The sequence below is a fragment of the Coregonus clupeaformis genome, chromosome 6 (genome assembly GCF_020615455.1).
Source record: "Coregonus clupeaformis isolate EN_2021a chromosome 6, ASM2061545v1, whole genome shotgun sequence".
In the NCBI taxonomy this organism is placed as follows: Eukaryota; Metazoa; Chordata; class Actinopteri; order Salmoniformes; family Salmonidae; genus Coregonus; species Coregonus clupeaformis.
This window is the reverse complement of record NC_059197.1, coordinates 39,743,449-39,765,725: the sequence shown is the minus strand read 5'-3', so window position 1 is coordinate 39,765,725 and position 22,277 is coordinate 39,743,449. Positions and strand designations below refer to the sequence as shown.

The window sequence follows — 22,277 nt, the reverse complement described above, 5'->3', positions numbered from 1 at the left end:
TCCAGTTTTTCTAATGTCTGTCTGACAGACCTAAATTCTAGTATTTTTTAATCTAAACAACAATAAATTATCAAAATATCCAGTAGGCCTATACATGTTGGCCCATCTGTGCACACCATCTCTACATAGCTGGTTCTGAGAGGAAGACAGTTTAAATAGCAGAACTGTTTCACAGACAATTGTTATTTTTTTCTTATCTCACCTGACTTAAGTTGGGCATTCTTGCCCCTCAAAGATTTTGAAAACGAATTGGTGTCAATCTGTCACTGCCAGTCTTTACAGTAAATGTCTCAGTGGGGATAATAGGGTAAATCTATTTCAAATCCTTAGAAGAAATCGGTGTTCTCAGGATTGTGTGACAGGGCAAAATATTTTCCTTAATTTCTTACTCGAATCAATGGGATGTTAAGTCCCACTTTCCAAAACCACTTTTGGTGTCATTCAAACAGAAGACAGCGAGGGAGGATCATCAGTAGTTCAATTCACCTAAATACTATGCTATCAGATATTTTCAGCTAAGATTTCAGCTGATAAAGGAAATCACAGTAACTGGGAGTCTATTTCTTAAAAAAGACAGTTAACACCAATGTATAAACTTTGTTGGAAACTTTTTATAAAAAAAATAAGGTTTGCAATTGAATAAGTTCTTTAGACATAATCAAGGAACATATATTGAACAGACAAACTTGGCTATTTGCAAAACATACTGTGATCTACTGTACAAAGTTATGACAAGTCAATCATACAAATATATTGTACCTATGGTTTAACTCTCAAATCATATTGTCCATGTTCTTACATGAATATCAATATTATCATTCTGGCACGGTGTCCTTATACAGTAAAAGAGAAGTTAGGGTTATGGGAATGGCTTCAATTCACTTCAGTCATCAACCCATGACTCATGAGATGATCCCTCCAGACAGCATATACAGTAGCACTACTTCTCTGTATTGTCATTTCTTATAGGCATCAGTTCTGTCTTGTCTTTTTCTTGCAAAGTTCTGAAGCACAATTTATTTTTCATAGATTCACTCTGTTCTGATTTCACATCACTTTCAAAACGTAAAATGCAGAAGAACAAGACTTGATAATACCAGTAACTTGCATGGTATTTTCAATTCACAGAGGATTACCAAAGATAATCAAATAATTTATAGTCTATTTTTCAACAGTTTCCAGCTCAAACGTAAGCTCTGCTGGTAGCTGTGGACCTTGCCTGTGAGTACTTCACTGGGTAGTTGTCACGCTCCTCCTTGGGTGGGCAGGAGCTGCAGAGGAGCCCCCCTCCCAGGATCAGGAGCCCTGCGGTGCCCCAGCCGATGTATAGCGAGGCCCCCAACTCCCTCCTCTGGGCCTCGACCAGCAGGGGGTTGTAGAAATCCCTGATGATGGTGTTGGCGGACCAGCAGACAGGGACGAGGATGAGGACGCCAGCCACGATGAAGATAATCCCGCTGGCAATGGCTACTTTAGCTTTGGAAGCCTCATCCTCCACGAAGTTGGTGCACTTTCCTCCAGCAATTCCCAGGAGGATACCAAAGCATGACGCGATGATGGCGATGACGCTCAGAGCTCTGGCGGCCTGCAGGTCCTGGGGTAAGGCCAGAAGGGAGTCATAGATCTTGCACTGCATCTGTCCCGTGCTCTGGGTCACACAGTTCATCCACAGGCCCTCCCAGATGACCTGAGCAGTCACGATGTTGGCTCCGATGAAGGCTGTGACTTTCCACATAGGCAGGGCACATACAATGATGGTCCCCAGGAACCCGATGATAGCCAGGACTAAGCCCAGCATCTGTCTTCCCATCGACACCATTTTGAAGACTTCTTGTTTTTTGTTGTAAAATCAATGAAGCTCAGGAAGAGGTTGTAGAGGACAGTCAACGCAGGTCAGCTCAGCTTGGTTGTAGTCGTTGTTAACTAATGGCTCAGTCATGTCCCCTGAAGTTATATGGATCTCTCTGCTCCTGAAAGGGAGGAGTCAAGCTCCTTACCCCTGACCTGAAACCAGATGAAATGGTAATTTTCAAGCCGGACCAGATTCTTTCACTTCCCCAATCGGTAGGTGTGGTTGACGACCGGTTTCGATGAGATGCGCATCAATCTCTTTGGACATGCTAACGAAAACGAGACCTGCCTATGTAGTGAACACCGGTTGGCTAGGTGGTTAGGCCTGTCTGCCCACTGGTTTCAGGGTAGAAAGATAAGCAGTCAACATTGCCACCTGAATTCTCATTAGTCATGGCCGGAAGTTCGAAGCTACTCCTTTTGTTCCTCGTTGTCATGATGACATTGTTTATTGCAGCTATTGTTTCCTGTAATCAAGTTGCTAATACCACCAGAATTGTGATAGCCAGAAGTAAGTTTAGGCCTATATTCAGTTTCTGTTTTCTTGGTTTTGATCCTGAAACCATTTACATTTTAGTCATTAAGCAGACGCTCTTATCCAGAGCGACTTACAGTTTGTGAGTGCATAAATTTTTTCATACTGGCCCCCCGTCAGAAACGAACCCACAACCCTGGCATTGCAAGCGCCATGCTCTACCAACTGAGCTACACAGGGCATTTCTTTTATGTAATAAACCAATACATTAAATAAACACATTACAGAACATTGCCTTTAAGTCCGGTACAGATCAAAGATACCTTGATTTTAAAGAAAGCTGTTGGTAATCTAATTTAATAACCTATTTGAGTTACATTTTAGACTCTCAAAACCATCCCACTGAGCATGGACGTCAATTCAACGTCTATTCCACGTTGGTTCAACTGACCTAATTTTATTGAAATGACGTGGAAACAATGTTGTTTCAACCAGTGTGTTCCCAGTGGGATGTTTGTATATTTGGAAAGAGGAGATATGAGGTAGCTTTTGAGTAACCATGATATCGCCAAAATAAAAGGAGATTCACAGATATGTCGTCATGTAACTGAAAGATATTGATCTCTTAAAATCCTTAAGAGTCTATTGACGCACCCCATCAAAATCCATCAGTTTAAGCTAAAGATATCTTTTTTTGCATGGGCTGTGTCTCAATCCGCCACATCCGCCTATGTCGGCCTTCCGCATCAGCGGTGGAAGGTGGCCGAGCTACAGCAGTGTTTGTCAGCCCATGAGACATCCCGAAAATTGGTCTTCTCGCGAAAATGTCAGTAGCATCCAAACAGTTTGGCCTAGAATCTAATATGGAAAGATGAGACTTTCACTAACACGATGGTGTTCTCCGTTTTGCTCTACAACCCCTACAAACCCCACGGGACTCGTCTGATGTCAGTAACGCTGATGTGCCAACTTCTGTCTGTAGCATCCTAACCGTTTGGGCTACAAACTAAGTGTCACAGGACTCATCTTAAAGTAACCCATACAAATGAATATAAGAAGTATGGAGGTAGTTTTGTGGCAACAAAAATAAAGGGGTTAAATATGTGTAAAAATATATTTCCTGAGCTTTCTTATATCTCCTAGATTTAGGACAGACACTTGAAAACCTTATTCCTCAATATTTATTTTTTACTGTCTTTTTTTACATTTATATGAATGTCTTATTCAATGCGCTTCTATGGGCTATAGTAGTAAAGGCCAAATTCAATATTTTTTTAAATAATTTATTAATATCTTTCTTTGATACCTAAAGGGGTCCTAAAATTCCAAAACAAATAGCTAAATGATCCATGGTATGAACATCCTAAAACAATTCCATGTGTTAGCTTAGTACCCCCCTCCCCCCAAAGGCTTAGACTTTTAGATTAATGATTTAAGGGAGAGTTTAATTCAAAATGCAACTTTTAAAACATGAATAGTAAGTTAGAAAATGCATAGGCTTTGATTATTGGTATGATTATTGCTCATAGTTCATGTACATTTGAAATTGCAGTTGTTGTTTCCAAACTTTTCCACAAAGACACATTAAGACTTCACATTATTTTATATAATATTTACAGAAAAATTTGTTGTTTTTCGTGTACAGATACATCACAAGTCATAGACCAACCAGCTATTTACAAAACAACAGTATCGGTTGCACAATGGGAGAAGAACACAGGTTGCTGCTAAAATGTCTCATAATGTTTGCATACTAGTAGTCAAGACATAAGGATTTACATTGTCAACATTTGAAAGAACAGATTCTTCCTCGTGTGCAGGTGCAAACACTCGTAAACAAAATTAATTGTATTCACGCCAAAACACTTTGTCTATAAATTGCATGTTATTCTCATCAATAATAATATCTACATATCAATGTGGACAAAAGTACATGATATAAATACATTTTGGTGGTGCAATTACACTCTGCAGAGGCAAAGCTAAGCAAAAAACAATAGCTTGAAAACATCAAGTTTGAGAATACCAGTCAATATTCAGGGAGACCTTCCCTCTTTCCATTTCACTTTGTTACAGATACTGTCCAGGCCGTCCAGGTGCAGTGTATGCTATTGGTGCTGCATACGGCTTGTTTGGTACATACGACCATGTCCCTGAGTAGGGTCTGCTGGTTGGGGTGTAAACTCTCACATAGGGCCCTGCCTGGACCATTGGTTGGTCTGGATAGGATACATGGGCGTTCCTTGAGGATAGCCTGGGTACCCATACATCTTCTGGGGTGGGCAGGAGGTGCAGAGGATGATCCACCCGATGAGGAGCAGCGCTGTGGAGCCCCAGCCGATGTAGATGGAGGCTCCTATCTCCCTCCTCTCGGTCTCGATGGTCAGAGGGTTATTAAAGTCTGAGATAGTGAACGCCGCTGTCCAGCAGACTGGGATGAGGACCAGAAGAGCACCAATGGTTAGCCTCATCACAGAGTCGTTTATCTTACACTGCATCTGTCCCGTGCTCTGCATCACACAGTTCATCCACAGGCCATCCCACACGATCTGGCCTGTCACGATGTTGCCACCGATGCACTTGGTCACCCTCCACATGGGGATACCCGTGGTCACTGCCACCCCCACGAAGCTGATTAAGCTGTGCAGCTGGCCCGACACCTCCTTGCCAATCCTCCCCATGGCGAGAGGCTGTGTCTGGAGTGGGAGAAAGAGAAGTCTGGCTGCCTAGGTCTGGAGCTATGTGGCATGTCTAATTGATGATCAGGAAGAATGTGCAGGAGGAGTGGTTTCCTGCCACCAGGTGAGTTGTTCCGGACAGACCAGATTCCTCAGCCTGTCACACTGTAGATACTGTGTGACACTCAGACAGAGCTGACGGAGTGGTGACAATCTTTAACTCAATACTGTCATCTTCAGAAAGCTCTCTTTCATATGCGACAGGTTCAAAACAACCTGGAGTTTAGATGGTTACACTTCCTCCCACCGAAAAGTAGGTTGGGAGGTTGGTCAGGGTAGGTTATAACCCGAACGTCTAGCAACCCTAAGGTTGTGAGTTTGAATCACATCACGGACAACTTTAGCATTTTAGCAACTTCAACTACTTAGTACTTTGCAACTACTTAGCATATTAGCTACCCTTCCCTTAACCCTTTTAGCTAACCCTTCCCCTAACCTTAACCCTTTAACCTAACTCCTAAACTTAACCCTAAACCCTAGCCTAGCTAATGTTAGCCAGTTAGCTAACGTTAGCTACCTAGCTAGAATTCGAAACATATCATATGTTTTGAAAATTCATAACATATACACTACGTTTTGCAAATTCTTAACATATAGTACTAAATGTAATTCGTAACATATCATACGAAATGGGTGATGGACATCCACAAATTAATACATACCATAGGAAATGTAACATACCATACTAAATGGAAGTTCACGGAATATGAAATGCTCTGAGACCAGTTTGCAGTCAGCAAGTGGGCCCTTGAGGAGATTTAAATAGTTTTATTGGCATTTGGTTTAATTTACTTTGTGGACAATCTTACCACACTGCCTCAAGGTAAATGGCCAGACTATGTAGCCCATCCTAAACAGGCAGCTGTCCAACTACTCCACACCCATCAATCACAATTCCAGCAATGAAAGGAATCAACAGTTTGATATCACTCATTCAAATATGGAATAAAAACAGACATCTCTTGTCAATTTAAAAACTTTGAAATTAAAATGATTGGAGTAAAAACAAAAAAGTCTGTTCACAAAGGCCCAAAGCAACATTGTTAGGCTATTCAATGTTCAAAGCAAACATTTCCATCTGCTCTTGCCGAGTAGGATTTTACAGATCTCGCCACGTTTTATTTGGAGGAGTGTCCCCGATCCTGGCCTGGTGGACACTGGCTAGAGATCCTCCACCCAGAATCATTAGTCCCGCGGACCCCAAGCCTATGAACAGTGATGAGCTGAGCTCCTGCTGCTGTGTGTCAATCAGTATAGGCTTGTAGAAGTCTCGGATGATCACGTGAGCTGACAAGCAGACAGTGGCGTGTATTCATGGATGCCAAGGGAAGCCCAACAAAAATGTATATTTCGTCTCTTTGTTTCATAATTTTCCTTCAATTCGCAAGAGGCTGAATGTTTCTCACAGGAGTAAGCAATATGTAGCTAGATGTAGAAGGCTAATTAATGTTAACTAGCTAACATTGCCCATGAACGGAAGTTAGCCTAGCGAGCAAGCATTTTAGCCTGGTAGCCTAGGACAACAAAAACTTAAAGGGTGTACTGTATGACAGTGATAGACTGTTTCGTCAACATAAAAGAGAGGAGGATGGCATTGCCATTTCTCTACAAGTAGGGTGAGTCATGTTTTTCTACTTTCTACCCACGCATGCACACAGAAATCAGAACCATGGACAGCCACATCATATTTAGCTTACATTGATTGGACTAAATTGTTTTGGCTTCCCCAGTGATTTTACCCATGCACCGCTTCTGCAAGCAGACCAGGATGCCAGCGACAATGAAAAATACCCCAGATGCTGTGGCGACTGTGGACTTTGACTGTTCGTCCTCGATGCAATTGGTGCATTTGCCCCCAGCCATAGACAGCAGGATGGCAATGAGTGCGACCATGATGGAGATGACCATCAGGGGGCGCGGGGCGCCTGTAGGTCCTGAGGTAGTGCCAGCATGGAGTCGTAGACTTTACACTGCATTTGCCCCGTACTCTCTACCACGCAGTTAATCCAAAGGCCAATCACATTATCTGTGCTGTGACAATGTTGTTGCCAAGAAATGCGATCACTTTCCACATGGGAAGCGCACAGATGATAATGTATCCAAACCATCTGATCACGCCGAGGCTAATGCCCAGGATTTGCAAACAAGCTGAAGGCATAGTAGCCTACTTCTAGATGGTGCTAAAATGCCAACAGTGGTTCACTTTATAAAAGCGTGTAGCCTATGATTGTTCCAGTCGACCATGCCATGGCAAAGCACGCTTATATGCACCTGTGTAAACACAGCCAAATTCTTATTTTCCCCATCTTATTGTTTTTCAGATTTATGATCAAGTCAACATGCATCTCTGATTGTTATCAAGCATCTCACAAGTCATTCTAAATAGGTCAAGGTTTACACACCAAGCAGAGCAGAGCATAGGGGTGTATGTACTGATACTGGCTCAAATGATTTACCTCAACAGATAGATCATTCACCTCACTAATACTCCAGTCAAAGTACACATTTGAGGGATTAATTGTTGCACTTTCACAAATAAATGGATAATACAGACTGATTATATTGTACAGTTTATTTACAATGATGATACAATTGTTTTAATTACAGGAACAATGTTAAGACAGTGCCAAAATGGAGACATAACTTGATATATTCCTAACTTAATGGATTTCATTTTACATTAATGGATATCAACAGGGTACTTCAGTGGTAGAGAAAATAGGTGTTTAAAAAACAACAACATTATATTACACTTATAAAATAACTGTCAGACAAGTCCTTCGAGCACAGTGTCCTAATTTAAATTCAATTTAATTAAGTAGATATTTAACATTCACTGACATGAACAACATCTACTCAACATTACAACCAACTAATTGCAGCATTACCACAAAAATGGAAGAGGCAAGTGGAAGGGAGAGAAAGTAAGGAACTTGTCTGTCGGCCCTACGTTAAAGACCGAAATTGGTTAAAGAAAATTGTGATAAATAAAAAGGTATACCAGTTTCATTTAAAGAAAAAAAAAAGAACAGTTATGCCATATAGATTGCAAAATAGTTGGGAAAAGATTTTCGTTGTACCGATTCCATGGCACATGGTTTATGAACTGATACACAAAATGACGCTGGATTCAAAACTTATGTCACGATCGTCTAATGAGGGAGTGGACCAAAGCGCAGCGCGTTGAGCGAACATGACTTTATTTAATTAAAGTGCAACACGAAAACCACAAAACAAATGACGATACGAGAAGTCCACAGTGACAACGACTGTACAGGAACAAAAACCCACAACCACAAGGTGAAAACACACAGTTTAAATATGGCTCCCAATCAGAGATAACGAGCCGACAGCTGACACTCGTTACCTCCGATTGGGAGTCATTTGACCAAACAAGGAAACACAACCAAATAGACAACCCAACCAAACAGAACACAACGAAACGAACACACCCTGGCTCAACATACAAAGTCCCGGAGCCAGAGCGTGACACTACCCCCCCCTAAAGGCGCGGACTGCGACCGCGCCTCAAAAACCCCAAACAGGGGAGGGCTGGGTGGGCATTACTCCTCGGAGGCGGCTCCGGCTCGGGCTTGACCACCACCCTTCTTCAATCCCCCGTAGCGCCCCCGGTCCGATCTGACCCAGCTGGTAGGATCTGGACTGACGACGCGCACCCCTGGCTTGGCGCGTGAGGCAGGAACGGACCGGACCTGGCCGACGATACGCACCCTAGGCTTGATGCGTGGATTCGGAACGGGCCTCACCAGGCTGACGACTCGCACCCTTGGCTTGGTGCGAGTAGCAGGAACGGGCTGAACCAGGCTGACGACTCGCACCCTTGGCTTGGTGCGAGTAGCAGGAACGGGCTGGACCAGGCCGACGACTCGTACCCCTGGCTTGGTGCGAGTAGCAGGAACGGGCTGAACCAGGCTGACGACTCGCACCCTTGGCTTGGTGCGAGTAGCAGGAACAGGCTGGATCCGGCTGACGACGCACACCGTAGGCTCTGTGCGTGGAGCAGGAACAGGCCGGGCTGGGCTGACGACGCACACCGTAGGTTCTGTGCGTGGAGCAGGAACAGGCCGGGCTGGGCTGGCGACGCACCCCGTAGGCTTTGTGCGTAGAGCAGGACCACTCGTGGCACCGTACGCTGCTCCGCATACCGCAGAACCTGCCCCGTCCCATGCTGCCATGCCTGAGTACGGGAAGTTGGTTCCGCTCTCCATCCCGGCCGAGCCAACCTGCCTTCTGGCCCCCAAAACCCGGTGGCCTCCCCTCCGAATTGCCCTGTGGCAGCCTCCTGCTGCCCAGCCGCCCAAGCCCTGTGCCCCCCCCCAATTTTTTTTTGGGGTTGCCTCTCGTCCGTCCGACGATGGCCCTGCTGACGCCGTTGCTCCTCTCTCGCCAGGGCCTTGATCCTACCCCAAGGTCCCTTGCCCCCGAGCATGTCCTCCCAGGACCACGATTTGCCCACCTGGGCCATCGCCAGCCTCTCGATCTCCTTACCCGGCGCTTCCTCCCATGTCCAGCCTCCTTGCTCCTGGACACGCTGCTTGGTCCTTTTACGGTGGGTTTTTCTGTCACGATCGTCTAATGAGGGAGTGGACCAAAGCGCAGCGCGTTGAGCGAACATGACTTTATTTAATTAAAGTGCAACACGAAAACCACAAAACAAATGACGATACGAGAAGTCCACAGTGACAACGACTGTACAGGAACAAAAACCCACAACCACAAGGTGAAAACACACAGTTTAAATATGGCTCCCAATCAGAGATAACGAGCCGACAGCTGACACTCGTTACCTCCGATTGGGAGTCATTTGACCAAACAAGGAAACACAACCAAATAGACAACCCAACCAAACAGAACACAACGAAACGAACACACCCTGGCTCAACATACAAAGTCCCGGAGCCAGAGCGTGACAACTTAGAGTTTTCCAATTTAAATATTATACAAAATTCTTGCAACCAATAGAATGTTATACACATTTACATTTTACATTTTAGTCATTTAGCAGACGCTCTTATCCAGAGCGACTTACAGTTAGTGAGTGCATACATTATTTTTTTATTTTTCATACTGGCCTCCCGTGGGAATCGAATCTACCAACTGAGCTACATCCCTGTACCCCCCATATATACAGTATATGGGGGGTACAACCATCCCAGCTCTGCAGATTTTGTTGCAAAGAGACAGAATCATTAGATCATTTGTTTTGGTTCTGTCCATATGTAGCTTGTTTTTGGTCGCAGGTTCAAGAATGGCTGAAGAATTGCAACATTTAGCTGGAGCTAACTCTGCAAATAGCACTGCTGGGTGATTTAAAAAGTCATAGTCAATTCATCAATAATATAGTAATACTCTTAGCAAAATGATTATCTTTCATTGTCAGGGTTGAGTGTAGAGGTAACGTGGAATCACACGCAGGACACACAGAGATTCGAAACAGATGTCTTTAGTGAAGTCCGAAAATACAAGCCAAACACGGCAACAGGCCACAGGCGAAACATACGCACACTGGTAAGAACCAAAGTAAATGCGCACAACGTGCAGGACTCTCTCAAACCAAACGAAATACAGAGAGCACAGAACAGCGAACCAACTACTACACGTGACATCGAACAATTACACACAACACCTGACCAAACACAAGAGAACTAAATAGGACGCATAATGAACACTTAACAATGAACAGGTGTAACAAACAGACAAAACCAATCAAACATAGAAACATAGAACGGTGGCAGCTAGTACTCCGGAGACGACGACCACCGAAGCCTGCCCGAACAAGGAGAAGGAGCAGCCTCGGCCGAAACCGTGACAGTACCCCCCCCCTTGACGCGCGGCTCCAGCCGTGCGCCGACCCCGGCCTCGGGGACGACCAGGAGGACGCGGAGCAGGGCGCGTAGGATGACCACGATGGAACTCGGTCAGAAGAGACTGGTCTAGGATGTTCCTCCTCAGCACCGCTCCTCCGGGCCGTACCCCTCCCACTCCACGAGATATTGGAGACCCCCCATCCGGCGTCTCGAATCTAGGATGGACCGAACAGTGTACGCTGGAGCCCCCTCGATGTCCAACGGGGGCGGAGGAGTCTCTTCTATCTCATAGTCCTGGAGTGGACCAGCTACCACCGGCCTGAGGAGAGACACATGGAACGAGGGGTTAATATTCTTGTAATCAATGGGCAGTTGTAACCTGTAACACATCTCGTTCAATCTCCTCAGGACTTTAAAAGGCCCCACAAACCGCCGACCCAGCTTCCGGCAGGGCAGGCGGAGGGGCAGGTTTCTGGTTGAGAGCCAGACTCGATCTCCAGGTGCGTACACTGGCCCCTCACTGCGGTGGAGATCGGCGCTCGTCTTCTGTCGACGGATGGCTCGCTGCAGATGGATGTGTGCAGCGTTCCACGTCTCCTCCGAGCGCCGCACCCACTCATCCACCGCAGGGGCCTCGATCTGGCTCTCATGCCAAGGTGCCAGAACCGGCTGGTACCCTAACACACACTGGAAAGGGGTTAGTTTAGTGGAGGAGTGGCGGAGAGAGTTCTGTGCCATCTCGGCCCAGGGAACATATCTCGCCCACTCCTCCGGCCGGCCCTGGCAATATGACCTCAGAAACCTACCCACATCCTGGTTGACACGTTCGACCTGCCCATTACTCTCCGGGTGGTAACCCGAGGTAAGGCTCACCGAAACCCCCAACCGTTCCATAAACGCTCTCCAGACTCTGGAGGTAAACTGGGGGCCTCGATCAGACACTATATCCTCGGGTACCCGTAATGCCGGAAGACGTGGGTAAATAGAGCCTCAGCGGTCTGTAGGGCAGTAGGAAGACCCGGCATGGGAAGGAGACGACAGGCCTTCGAGAACCGATCCACAACGACCAGGATGGTGGTATTCCCCTGTGAGGAGGGAAGGTCTGTAACAAAATCCACCGAGAGGTGAGACCAGGGTCGTTGTGGAACGGGCAGGGGTTGTAACTTACCCCTGGGCAAGTGTCTGGGCGCCTTACACTGGGCACACACCGAGCAGGAGGAGACATAAATCCTCACATCCCTGGCTAACGTTGGCCACCAGTACTTTGTGCTAAGGCAGTGCACTGTCCGGCCAATACCTGGATGCCCGGAGGAGGGTGACGTGTGAGCCCAATAAATGAGCCGATCCCGGACCTCGAGCGGGACGTACGTCCGACCCACCGGACACTGTGGAGGGCTAGGGTCGGTGCGTAATGCCCGCTCGATCTCCGTATCGACCTCCCATACCACCGGTGCAACCAGACAAGACTTAGGTAGTATGGGAGTGGGCTCAACGGACCTCTCCTCCGTGTCATACCGCCGAGACAGGGCATCTGCCTTCCCGTTCTGGGACCCAGGGATGTAAGTGATCTTAAACACGAACAGGGCTAGAAACATAGTCCACCGAGCCTGGCGAGGATTCAGTCTCCTAGCTGCCCGAATGTATTCCAGGTTACAGTGGTCAGTCAAAATGAGAAAAGGGTGTTGAGCCCCCTCAAGCCAATGCCTCCACACCTTTAGGGCTTGTACCACGGCTAACAGCTCCCTGTCCCCTACGTCATAATTACGCTCCGCCGGACTGAGCTTTTTCGAATAAAAAGCACAGGGGCGGAGTTTAGGTGGTGTGCCGGACCGTTGTGAGAGAACAGCCCCGATACCGGCTTCAGACGCGTCCACCTCCACTTGGAATGGTAAAGCGGGATCCGGGTGCGCCAGCACTGGAGCCGAGGTAAACAGGTCCTTCAGTCTCCCAAAAGCCCTGTCCGCCTCAGCTGACCACCGCAAGCGCACCGGACCCCCCTTCAGAAGGGACGTTATGGGAGCTGCCACCTGTCCAAAACCCCGGATAAACCTCAGGTTTAAAAAAAACCAAGAACTGCTGCACCTCTTTAACCGTGGTTGGTGTTTTCCAATTACGCACGGCTGACACACGGTCAACCTCCATCCTCACCCCTGACGCAGACAACTGATAACCCAAAAAGGAGACCAACTCCTGGAAGAACAGACATTTCTCGGCTTTGACATACAGGTCATGCTCCAACAACCTCCTCAATACTCGGCGCACCAGGGCTACATGTTCGGCCCGGGTAGAACTGTACACCAGAATATCGTCTATGTACACGACTACTCCCTGCCCCTGCATGTCCCGGAAAATCTCATCTACAAAGGATTGGAAGACTGATGGAGCATTCATTAACCCGTATGGCATGACGAGATACTCGTAATGACCGGAGGTAGTACTAAATGCTGTCTTCCATTCATCACCCTCTCTAATGCGCACCAAGTTATATGCGCTCCTGAGGTCCAATTTTGTGAAGAACCGTGCCCCGTGTAATGACTCCGTCATAGTCGCAATCAGCGGGAGTGGATAACTATATTTCACAGTAATCTGATTGAGACCGCGGTAATCAATACACGGGCGCAAACCTCCATCCTTTTTCTTCACAAAAAAGAAGCTCGAGGACGCGGGTGAAGTGGAGGGCCGTATGTATCCCTGTCTCAGAGACTCGGCAATGTATGTCTCCATTGCCCTCTTCTCCTCCTGTGACAAAGGATACACATGGCTCCGCGGGAGCGCAGCTCCTGCCTGGAGATCTATCGCACAATCCCCCTGTCTATGAGGTGGCAACCGCGCCGCTCTCGTCTTGCTAAACACGAGTGCCAAATCCTCATACTCGGGGGGAATGTGCAATGCGGGCATTTGGTTCGGACTCTCCACCGAGGTCGCCCCTACGGAAACACCCAGACATAGCCCCTCACACTGAGCAGACCACCCCTTAAGAGCCCTCTCTCGCCACGAAATAGTAGGATCATGGGTCATCAACCAGGGAAGCCCCAGTACCACCGGATACGCAGGAGAGTCGATCAGATAGAGCTGAATTGTCTCCTCATGACCCCCCTGCGTCTCCATCCTAAGTGGCACTGTGACCTCCCTAATCAACCCGGATCCTAACGGACGACTATCTAGGGCATGTACAGGGAAAGGATTATTTACCGGAAGGAGGGGAATCCCTAACTCTACACAGAATTTGCGATCTACAAAATTCCCAGCTGCGCCTGAATCTACTAGCGCCTTATGCTGGGAACGAGGTGCAACCTGTGGAAAACAAACAGGTATGGTTATGTGTACAACAGAAAGCTCTGGGTAAGTGGGGCGCCTACTCACCTGGGAGGACTCCCCAATGTGTGGCCTGCCTTCTCCTCCACCAGGAGACCCTCCCCAGCACCTAGCCGCGGTGTGCCCTCCACGGCCACAGTTGGTGCAGGGACGGCCCCCCTCGGGCTCCTTCTTCTCCTTCCTCTAGCGCCAGCACCTCCGAGCTCCATAGGGCTCGGCTCGGGAGGTGCTGGAGGGTGGAATGGGCGACCCCCACCTGGGACGCCCGCGGGTAGCGAGCAGGGTGTCCAGCCGAATGGCCATGTCAACCAATTGGTCAAATGAAAGCGTGGTATCCCTGCCGCCAACTCTCTGCGGGACGTCCTCCCGGAGGCTGCAGCGGAAGTGGTCTATGAGTGCCCGCTCATTCCACCCCTCATCTGCCGCTAGAGTCCGGAACTCCAGTGCAAACTCCTGAGCGCTCCTCATCCCCTGCCGGAGGTAGAATAGACGCTCCCCGCCGCCTTCCCTTCCGGTGGATGGTCAAACACTGCACGGAAGCGGCGGGAGAACTCCGCATAGGTGATAGTAGCGGCGTCTATTCTCCTCCATTCGGCGTTGGCCCACCCAACGCCTTGCCGGTGAGACAGGAGATGAGGGCGGAAACGCCTCGTGTCCCGAGGGCGCCCGGGTGTACGGTGGCGAGGTAGAGTTCAACTTGCAACAGGAACCCCCTGACACCCGGCAGCGGTGCCGTCGTACGCCCTCGGGAGCGCGAGCCGAATCCCACTGGGTTCCGGAAGTTGGACAGGCGGGCTGACCGATGGTGATGGTGCGGTAGGTGGGGGTGTGGGTACCCCGCTGGTCTCCCATCGATGGAGGGTGTTCATCACTCGGTCCAGGGCGTGCCCGATTTGGTTGATCCTGTCCTCCTGTCCACGAAGGCGCTCCTCGATGATCTCTGTGGGTGCGGGTGCTCCTGCTGATTCCATAGAGATGGTGTGTAATTCTGTCAGGGTTGAGTGTAGAGGTAACGTGGAATCACACGCAGGACACACAGAGATTCGAAACAGATGTCTTTAGTGAAGTCCGAAAATACAAGCCAAACACGGCAACAGGCCACAGGCGAAACATACGCACACTGGTAAGAACCAAAGTAAATGCGCACAACGTGCAGGACTCTCTCAAACCAAACGAAATACAGAGAGCACAGAACAGCGAACCAACTACTACACGTGACATCGAACAATTACACACAACACCTGACCAAACACAAGAGAACTAAATAGGACGCATAATGAACACTTAACAATGAACAGGTGTAACAAACAGACAAAACCAATCAAACATAGAAACATAGAACGGTGGCAGCTAGTACTCCGGAGACGACGACCGCCGAAGCCTGCCCGAACAAGGAGAAGGAGCAGCCTCGGCCGAAACCGTGACATTCATTTACAATATGTAGAATCTATGAGAATAGAAAGATTCAGAACTTTTGTGAAACATCACAGCACAGTTGAAAAATATATATGGCAAATACAAATCAAAACTGGATGGTGTTCAGAGATAGATGGGAGGGGTTGAGTGGAGCTGAAGGATGGGCCTAAAAACAAACAAAAGATAACTATTGTAAAATATACTGTGTCCGTTAATTGTATATAGTATGTAAAAGCTGGAAGTAGAAGCTTAAGTGTTGTTGTCCATTTGTATACTACGATTAGGGGAGGTCTGGTAGGGTTAGGGGAAAAAAATGAAGGAAAATATAAAAAAATATATATATCTTATATACAGTACCAGTCAAAAGTTTGGACACACCTACTAATTCAAGGGTTTTCCTTTATTTTTAAAATGTTTTACATTGTAGAATAATAGTGAAGACATCAAAACTATGAAATAACACATATGGAATCATATATTAACCAAAAAAGTGTTAAACAAATCAGAATATATTTTATATTTGAGATTCTTCAAAGTAGCCACCCTTTGCCTTGATGACAGCTTTGCACACCCTTTGAATTCTCTCAACCAGATTCATGAGGTAGTCACCTGGAATGCATTTGTATTAACAGGTGTGACTTGTTAAAAGTTAATTTGTGGAATTTATTTCCTTCTAAATGAGCCAATCTGTTGTGTTGTGACAAGGCGGGGGTAAAAGACTTGGTAAAAGACCAAGTCCATATTATGGCAAGAACAGCCCAAATAATCAAAGAGAAACGACAGTCCATCATTACTTTAAGACATGAAGGTCAGTCAATCCGGAAAATTTCAAGAACTTTTAAAGTTTCTTCAAGTGCAGTCGCAAAAACCATCAAGCGCTATGATGAAACTGGCTCTCATGAGGACCGCCACAGGAAAGGAAGAGGATAAGTTCATTAGAGTTACCAGCCTCAGAAATTGCAGCCCAAATAAGTGCTTCACAGAGTTCAAGTAACAGACACATCTCAACATCAACTGTTCAGAGGAGATAGCGTGAATCAGGCGTTCATGGTCGAATTGCTGCAAAGAAACCACTACTAAATGACACGAATAAGAAGAAGAGACTTGCTTGGGCCAAGAAACATGAGCAATGGACATTAGACCAGTGGAAATCTGTCCTTTGGTCTGGAGTCCAAATTGGAGATTTTTGGTCTCAACCATTGTGTCTTTGTGAGATGCAGTGTAGGTGAACGGACGAACTCCACATGTGTAGTTCCCACCGTGAAGCATGGAGGAGGAGGTGTGATGGTGTGGGGGTGCTTTGCTGGTGACACTGTCTGTGATTTATTTAGAATTCAAGGCACACTTAACCAGCATGGCTACCACAGCATTCTGCAGCGATACGCCATCCCATCTGGTTTGGGTTTAGTGGGACAATCATCTGTTTTTCAACAGGACATTTAACCCAACACACCAGATGACCTGGCCTACACAATCCCCCGACCTCAACCCAATTGAGATGGTTTGGGATGAGTTGGACCGCAGAGTGAAGGAAAAGATGCCAACAGATGCTCAGCATATGTGGGAACTCCTTCAAGACTGTTGGAAAAGCATTCCAGGTGAAGCTGGTTGAGAGAATGCCAAGAGTGTGCAAAGCTGTCATCAAGGCAAAGGTTGGCTACTTTGAAGAATCTCAAATACAAAATATGTTTTATTTGTTTAACACTTTTTTGGTTACTACATAATTCCATATGTGTTATTTCATAGTTTTGATGTCTTCACTATTATTCTACAAAGTATAAAAAAGTTAAAATAAAGAAAAACCCTTGAATGAGTAGGTGTACCCAAACACAGCACAGCAGCCCCCTTCCCATCAACAGCAGTGCTGCGGCACCCCAGCCTATATACAGAGACGCCCCCAGCTACCTCCTCTGGGCCTCGATCAGCAGGGGGTTTTAGAAGTCCCTGATGATGGTGTTGGCCGACCAGGACACTGGGATGAGGCAGAGGATGCCTGAGATGATGTAGAGGACTCCAGCCACGATACAGGCTTTAGCCTTGGATCCCTCCTCTGCTATGCAGTTGGTGCATTTCCCTCCAGCGATCGACTAGCAGATGCCGATCATACCGGTCAGGATGGAGATGATGATCATGGCTCTGGCAGCCTGGAGGTCCTGGGGTAGAGCCAGCATGGAGTCGTAGACCTTACACTGCATCTGGCCCGTGCTCTGCACCACACAGTTCATCCACATTCCCTCCCAGATGGTTTGTGCTGTGACAGTGTTGGCTCCGATGAAGGCTGTAACCTTCCACATAGGCAGGGCACACACAATGATGACCATCAACTACCCGATCCATGACATGACAATTCCCATAATCTGGATCCCCTGGGAAACCATCTTGACTGAATAGTTCCTCACACACACACTGTCAACTGATTGTTCCTGACCTCACACACTCCAACCTGAGTCTCACACACGCCTACCTGAGTATTACACTCTAACGGACAGATCCCGAGGAGTCCAGCTATTCCCAAAGAGTTCAAAGATGGTTCACACAAAAGAGGCCAGTATTTATAGAGTTGTAGTGTTGTAGAAGGTGGAGTTTGTAATGTGTTAAAAACAGAGATATGATGCAGGCATATGATACTAAAAGTCCCTGCTCTGCTCCCATTTGCTGATAGATGTTTATACACAAACAGACAGAAGCCCAGTGACCTCTAGCAGTGCTGACCTAAGAGAAAAGAGCAGCTTCAAGGTCATATAGCCACCTGACACAGAAACAAAACAGCTATTACTTCTGACTCACTACTATGTGACTGATATCAAAGAATGACTTGGATATTAGGCTTGGGTGGGGGACTCAGGTGCAGAGACGGACACACGGACAAAGAGGGTGAATTATGATGTAGTTTATTCAGCGTGTTATGGTAGAGAGAAGCAGTACAGGGTGGAGTAGCGTCAGGCCGGGGTAGGAGCTGAGTAGGGTGGAGAGCCAGTAGTCCTGAGAGCTGGATGACGAGGATATCAGACAACAGAGCAGGTTGCGGCGTGGGAATGGCAGGCAGGCAGGCAGCAGGAACAGACGAGATCTAATCGAAGGAGAGACAGGTTACAAACGTGGCAGAAACAACTATAATACTGAGAGAGTACAACTAAACTGAGATTTCTGTACGGGGCCAAGTTACCACAGGTAGTGTAGGAACGAACTGGCGCTGGAGAGGTGTCCAGCCCGGGTAGATAACTGCTGGTTGATTGTTGACAATGAGCTGCAGCTGGATGTACTGATCTTGTGAGAGACTGGCCACGCCCCCTGACCTAGATCCTCTGACTGGACTGCACAGCAGGGGGAGACAGACACAAACAACACACACAGGGAAAAAGGGAAAGGAAAACCAGCAGGAACAGGACCAACAGTGCCGGACCGTAACAGTACCCCCCCCTCAACGGGCGCCACCCGGCGACCCACCCGGCTTGTCAGGGTGGTCCCTATGGAAGTCAGCCACCAGCTGCGGATCCAGTATAAATCGTCGGGGAATCCAGGACCTCTCCTCGGGACCGTATCCCTCCCAGTCCACCAGGTACTGAAACCCTCTACCACGCCTCCGGACGTCCAGCAGTCTCCGCACCGTGTAGGCTGGATGGTCGTCAATAATATGCGGTGGCGGAGGGGGATCCACAGGCGGACACAAAGGGCTGGAGGAGACTAGCTTCAGCTGGGACACGTGAAATGTAGGATGGACTCTCATGGCCTGGGGAAGCTTCAACCGAACAGCCGAAGGGTTGATGATGGAGTCGATCTCGAAAGGACCCAAATACCGGGCGACAGCTTACGGGAGTCAGTGCGCAGGGGATGTTGCTGGAGGAGAGCCAGACTCGCTGACCAGGCTGGAACTGGGGAGCGACTACCCTGTGCCTGTCCGCCACCCTCTTGTTACGCTCTGCTGTCCGTAGAAGAGCCTCACGGGTGTCCACCCACACCTTGCGGCAGCGGCGAAGGTTATCCTGAACTGACGGGACGGCTAACTCCCTTTCCTGAGACGGGAACAATGGCGGTTGGTACCCCAAAGCCGCCTCAAATGGTGAGAGGCCGGTGGCAGATGAGGTGAGGGAATTGTGGGCATATTCGACCCACGGGAGATGTTTGGCCCAGGTGGACGGGTTCTGGGATGTCACACAGCGTAGAGCAGCCTCCAGGTCCTGATTGGTCCTCTCAGTCTGGCCATTGGACTGGGGATGGAAACCTGATGAGAGACTGACAGTGGCACCCAGAGCCGAACAAAACTCCTTCCATACCCGAGAAATGAACTGTGGACCTCTATCGGACACTATGTCCACAGGTATTCCATGGGGACGGAATACATGTAGGACAAAGAGGTCGGCTGTCTCACTGGCAGATGGTAATTTTGGTAATGCAACAAAATGGGCAGATTTAGAGAATCTGTCCACGATGGTGAGTATGGTGTCATTACCCTCAGACATAGGAAGTCCAGTGACCGAAGTCCAAGCCCACGTGAGACCAAGGACGACTCGGGACTGGGAGAGGCCGCAGCAGGCCCGAAGGAGCCCTGTGGGAAGCCTTATTTTGGGCACAGATGGAACAGGCCGCCACGTACTCCCGGACGTCAGCCTCGGCGGATGGCCACCAAAAGTGCCTCTTCAGTAGCGACAGTGTACGGTTCATACCAGGGTGGCAGGAGAAGCGTGAGGTGTGGATCCAGTTGAGCACTTGCGGCCGCACGGCTGCGGGAACATAGAGAAGGTCGGGGGGCCATCGGCCGGTCCAGGTTCCAACTCTTGTGCCGATCGGACGAGGGACTCGATTTCCCAGTGAACCGCCGCCACCAAACAGGAAGCGGGCAGAACAGATTCAGGATTGCTGGAGTCTTCATTGTCTGTAAACTGGCGAGAGAGAGCATCAGGCTTAACATTACGTGTGCCAGGACGATATGTTAAAATAAACTTGAACCTGCTGAAGAACAGAGCCCATCTGGCCTGACGGGAGTTCAGCCTCTTGGACGACTGGATGTAAGCCAGGTTCTTGTGGTCTGTCCAGACTATGAAGGGTTGCTCTGCTCCGTCTAGCCAGTGCCTCCACTCCTCCAACGCCAACTTGACAGCAAGCAACTCCCGGTTACCCACGTCGTAGTTCTTCTCCGCAGGGGTCAATCTCCCTGGAGAAAAAGGCCACAGGATGGAGCTTCTGGTCCGTGGGGAACGTTGTGACAGGACAGCCCCCACCCCCGAATCAGAGGCGTCCACTTCCACAATAAACTGCAAACTAGTGTCTGGATGAATAAGAACAGGTGAGGTGGTGAACAGTTCCTTCAATGTACTCACGGCTGACTCGGCCTCAGGCGTCCACAGGAATGGCACCTTAGGGGAGGTGAGCTTGGTCAGGGGGCAACCACTCGGCTGAAACCCCTGATGAAGCGGCGGTAGAAGTTGGCGAAGCCCAGGAAGCGTTGTAGCTGCTTCCGAGACGTGGGTGTGGGCCACTCCACAACCGCTCTGATCTTGTCAGGGTCTGGTGACACTTGTCCCCGCTCGATAATAAAGCCCAAAAAGGGGACGGACTGCCGGTGGAACTCACATTTTTCTGCTTTCACATACAGTTTGTTTTCCATGAGGCGTTGGAGAACCAGACGGACGTGGGAGACGTGTTCATCCTGTGACTTAGAGAATATTAGAATGTCATCCAAATAGACAAACACAAAACGGTGTAGAAAATCCCTCAACACATCGTTAACCATGGCCTGAAACACTGCTGGGGCGTTAGTGAGACCGAATGGCATGACTAGGTATTCAAAGTGTCCGAGAGGGGTATTGAACCCAGTTTTCCATTCATCTCCCCGCCTGATCCTAACGAGGTGGTAAGCGTTACGTAGGTCGAGTTTGGTAAACACAGTGGCACCATGAAGGGGTTCAAATGCTGAGTTGATGAGAGGCAGGGGGTATGTATTTCTGACTGTGATGTTATTTAGTCCTCTGTAGTCAATGCAGGGCGTAATGTTTTGTCCTTCTTCTCTACAAAAAAGAACCCAGCTCCAACAGCGGAAGATGAGGGACGAATGATGCCAGAGGTTAGGGAGTCGCCTATGTAGGTTTCCATAGCTTCTCTCTCCAGGACGGGACAGATTGAAAAGCCGACTGGACGGCAAAGGGGCTCCAGGCAGTAACTCAATAGCGCAATCGTATGGCCTATGAGGTGGTAATGAAAGTGCCTTGGACTTACTGAATACCTCGGCCAGGTCCAGGTACTCCTCAGGGACTGAAGAGAGGTCTGGGGTCTTGACAGGGGAAGCAGGGGAGCCGACCGAGGGCGGAATAGCCGACCCAAGGCAAACAGAATGGCAGTGGGTGCTCCAACTGTGTATCTTGTGGTTTTGCCAGTCAATATGGGGGTTGTGAAGGCTAAGCCAAGGGAAACCGAGGATAAGGGGGGAGGCCGAGGAGGAGACTACTTTAAACTGGATGGTTTCTTTGTGATTGCCGGACAGCATGAGAGAAACGGGGACAGTTTGGTGGGTGATGTTGGCAAACTGATGGCCGTCAATAGCGGTTACTGTTATAGGCTTAGGCAGGGGCTTAACAGGGATCTCAGCCTGAGTGACCAGGTTGACGTCAAGGAAACTATCCTCAGCACCAGAGTCGATGAGAGCAGCTAGTGGGAGAG

General features: G+C 48.3%; 1 protein-coding gene and 2 pseudogenes across 1 annotated transcript; all 3 read right to left on the bottom strand.

Annotated features, from left to right (window-relative positions):
* Positions 1-593: 593 nt before the first annotated feature.
* Positions 594-1,939, bottom strand: LOC121567927 (claudin-4-like). The gene has a single exon (XM_041878315.2). The coding sequence runs from the start codon at positions 1,817-1,819 to the stop codon at positions 1,184-1,186; it is 636 nt and encodes a 211-aa protein (XP_041734249.1). The 5' UTR covers positions 1,820-1,939; the 3' UTR covers positions 594-1,183.
* Positions 1,940-3,705: 1,766 nt separating this feature from the next.
* On the bottom strand, positions 3,706-7,222 carry LOC121568376 (annotated as a pseudogene).
* A 10,335-nt stretch (positions 7,223-17,557) lies between these two features.
* Positions 17,558-18,001, bottom strand: LOC121567925 (annotated as a pseudogene).
* Positions 18,002-22,277: the final 4,276 nt, after the last annotated feature.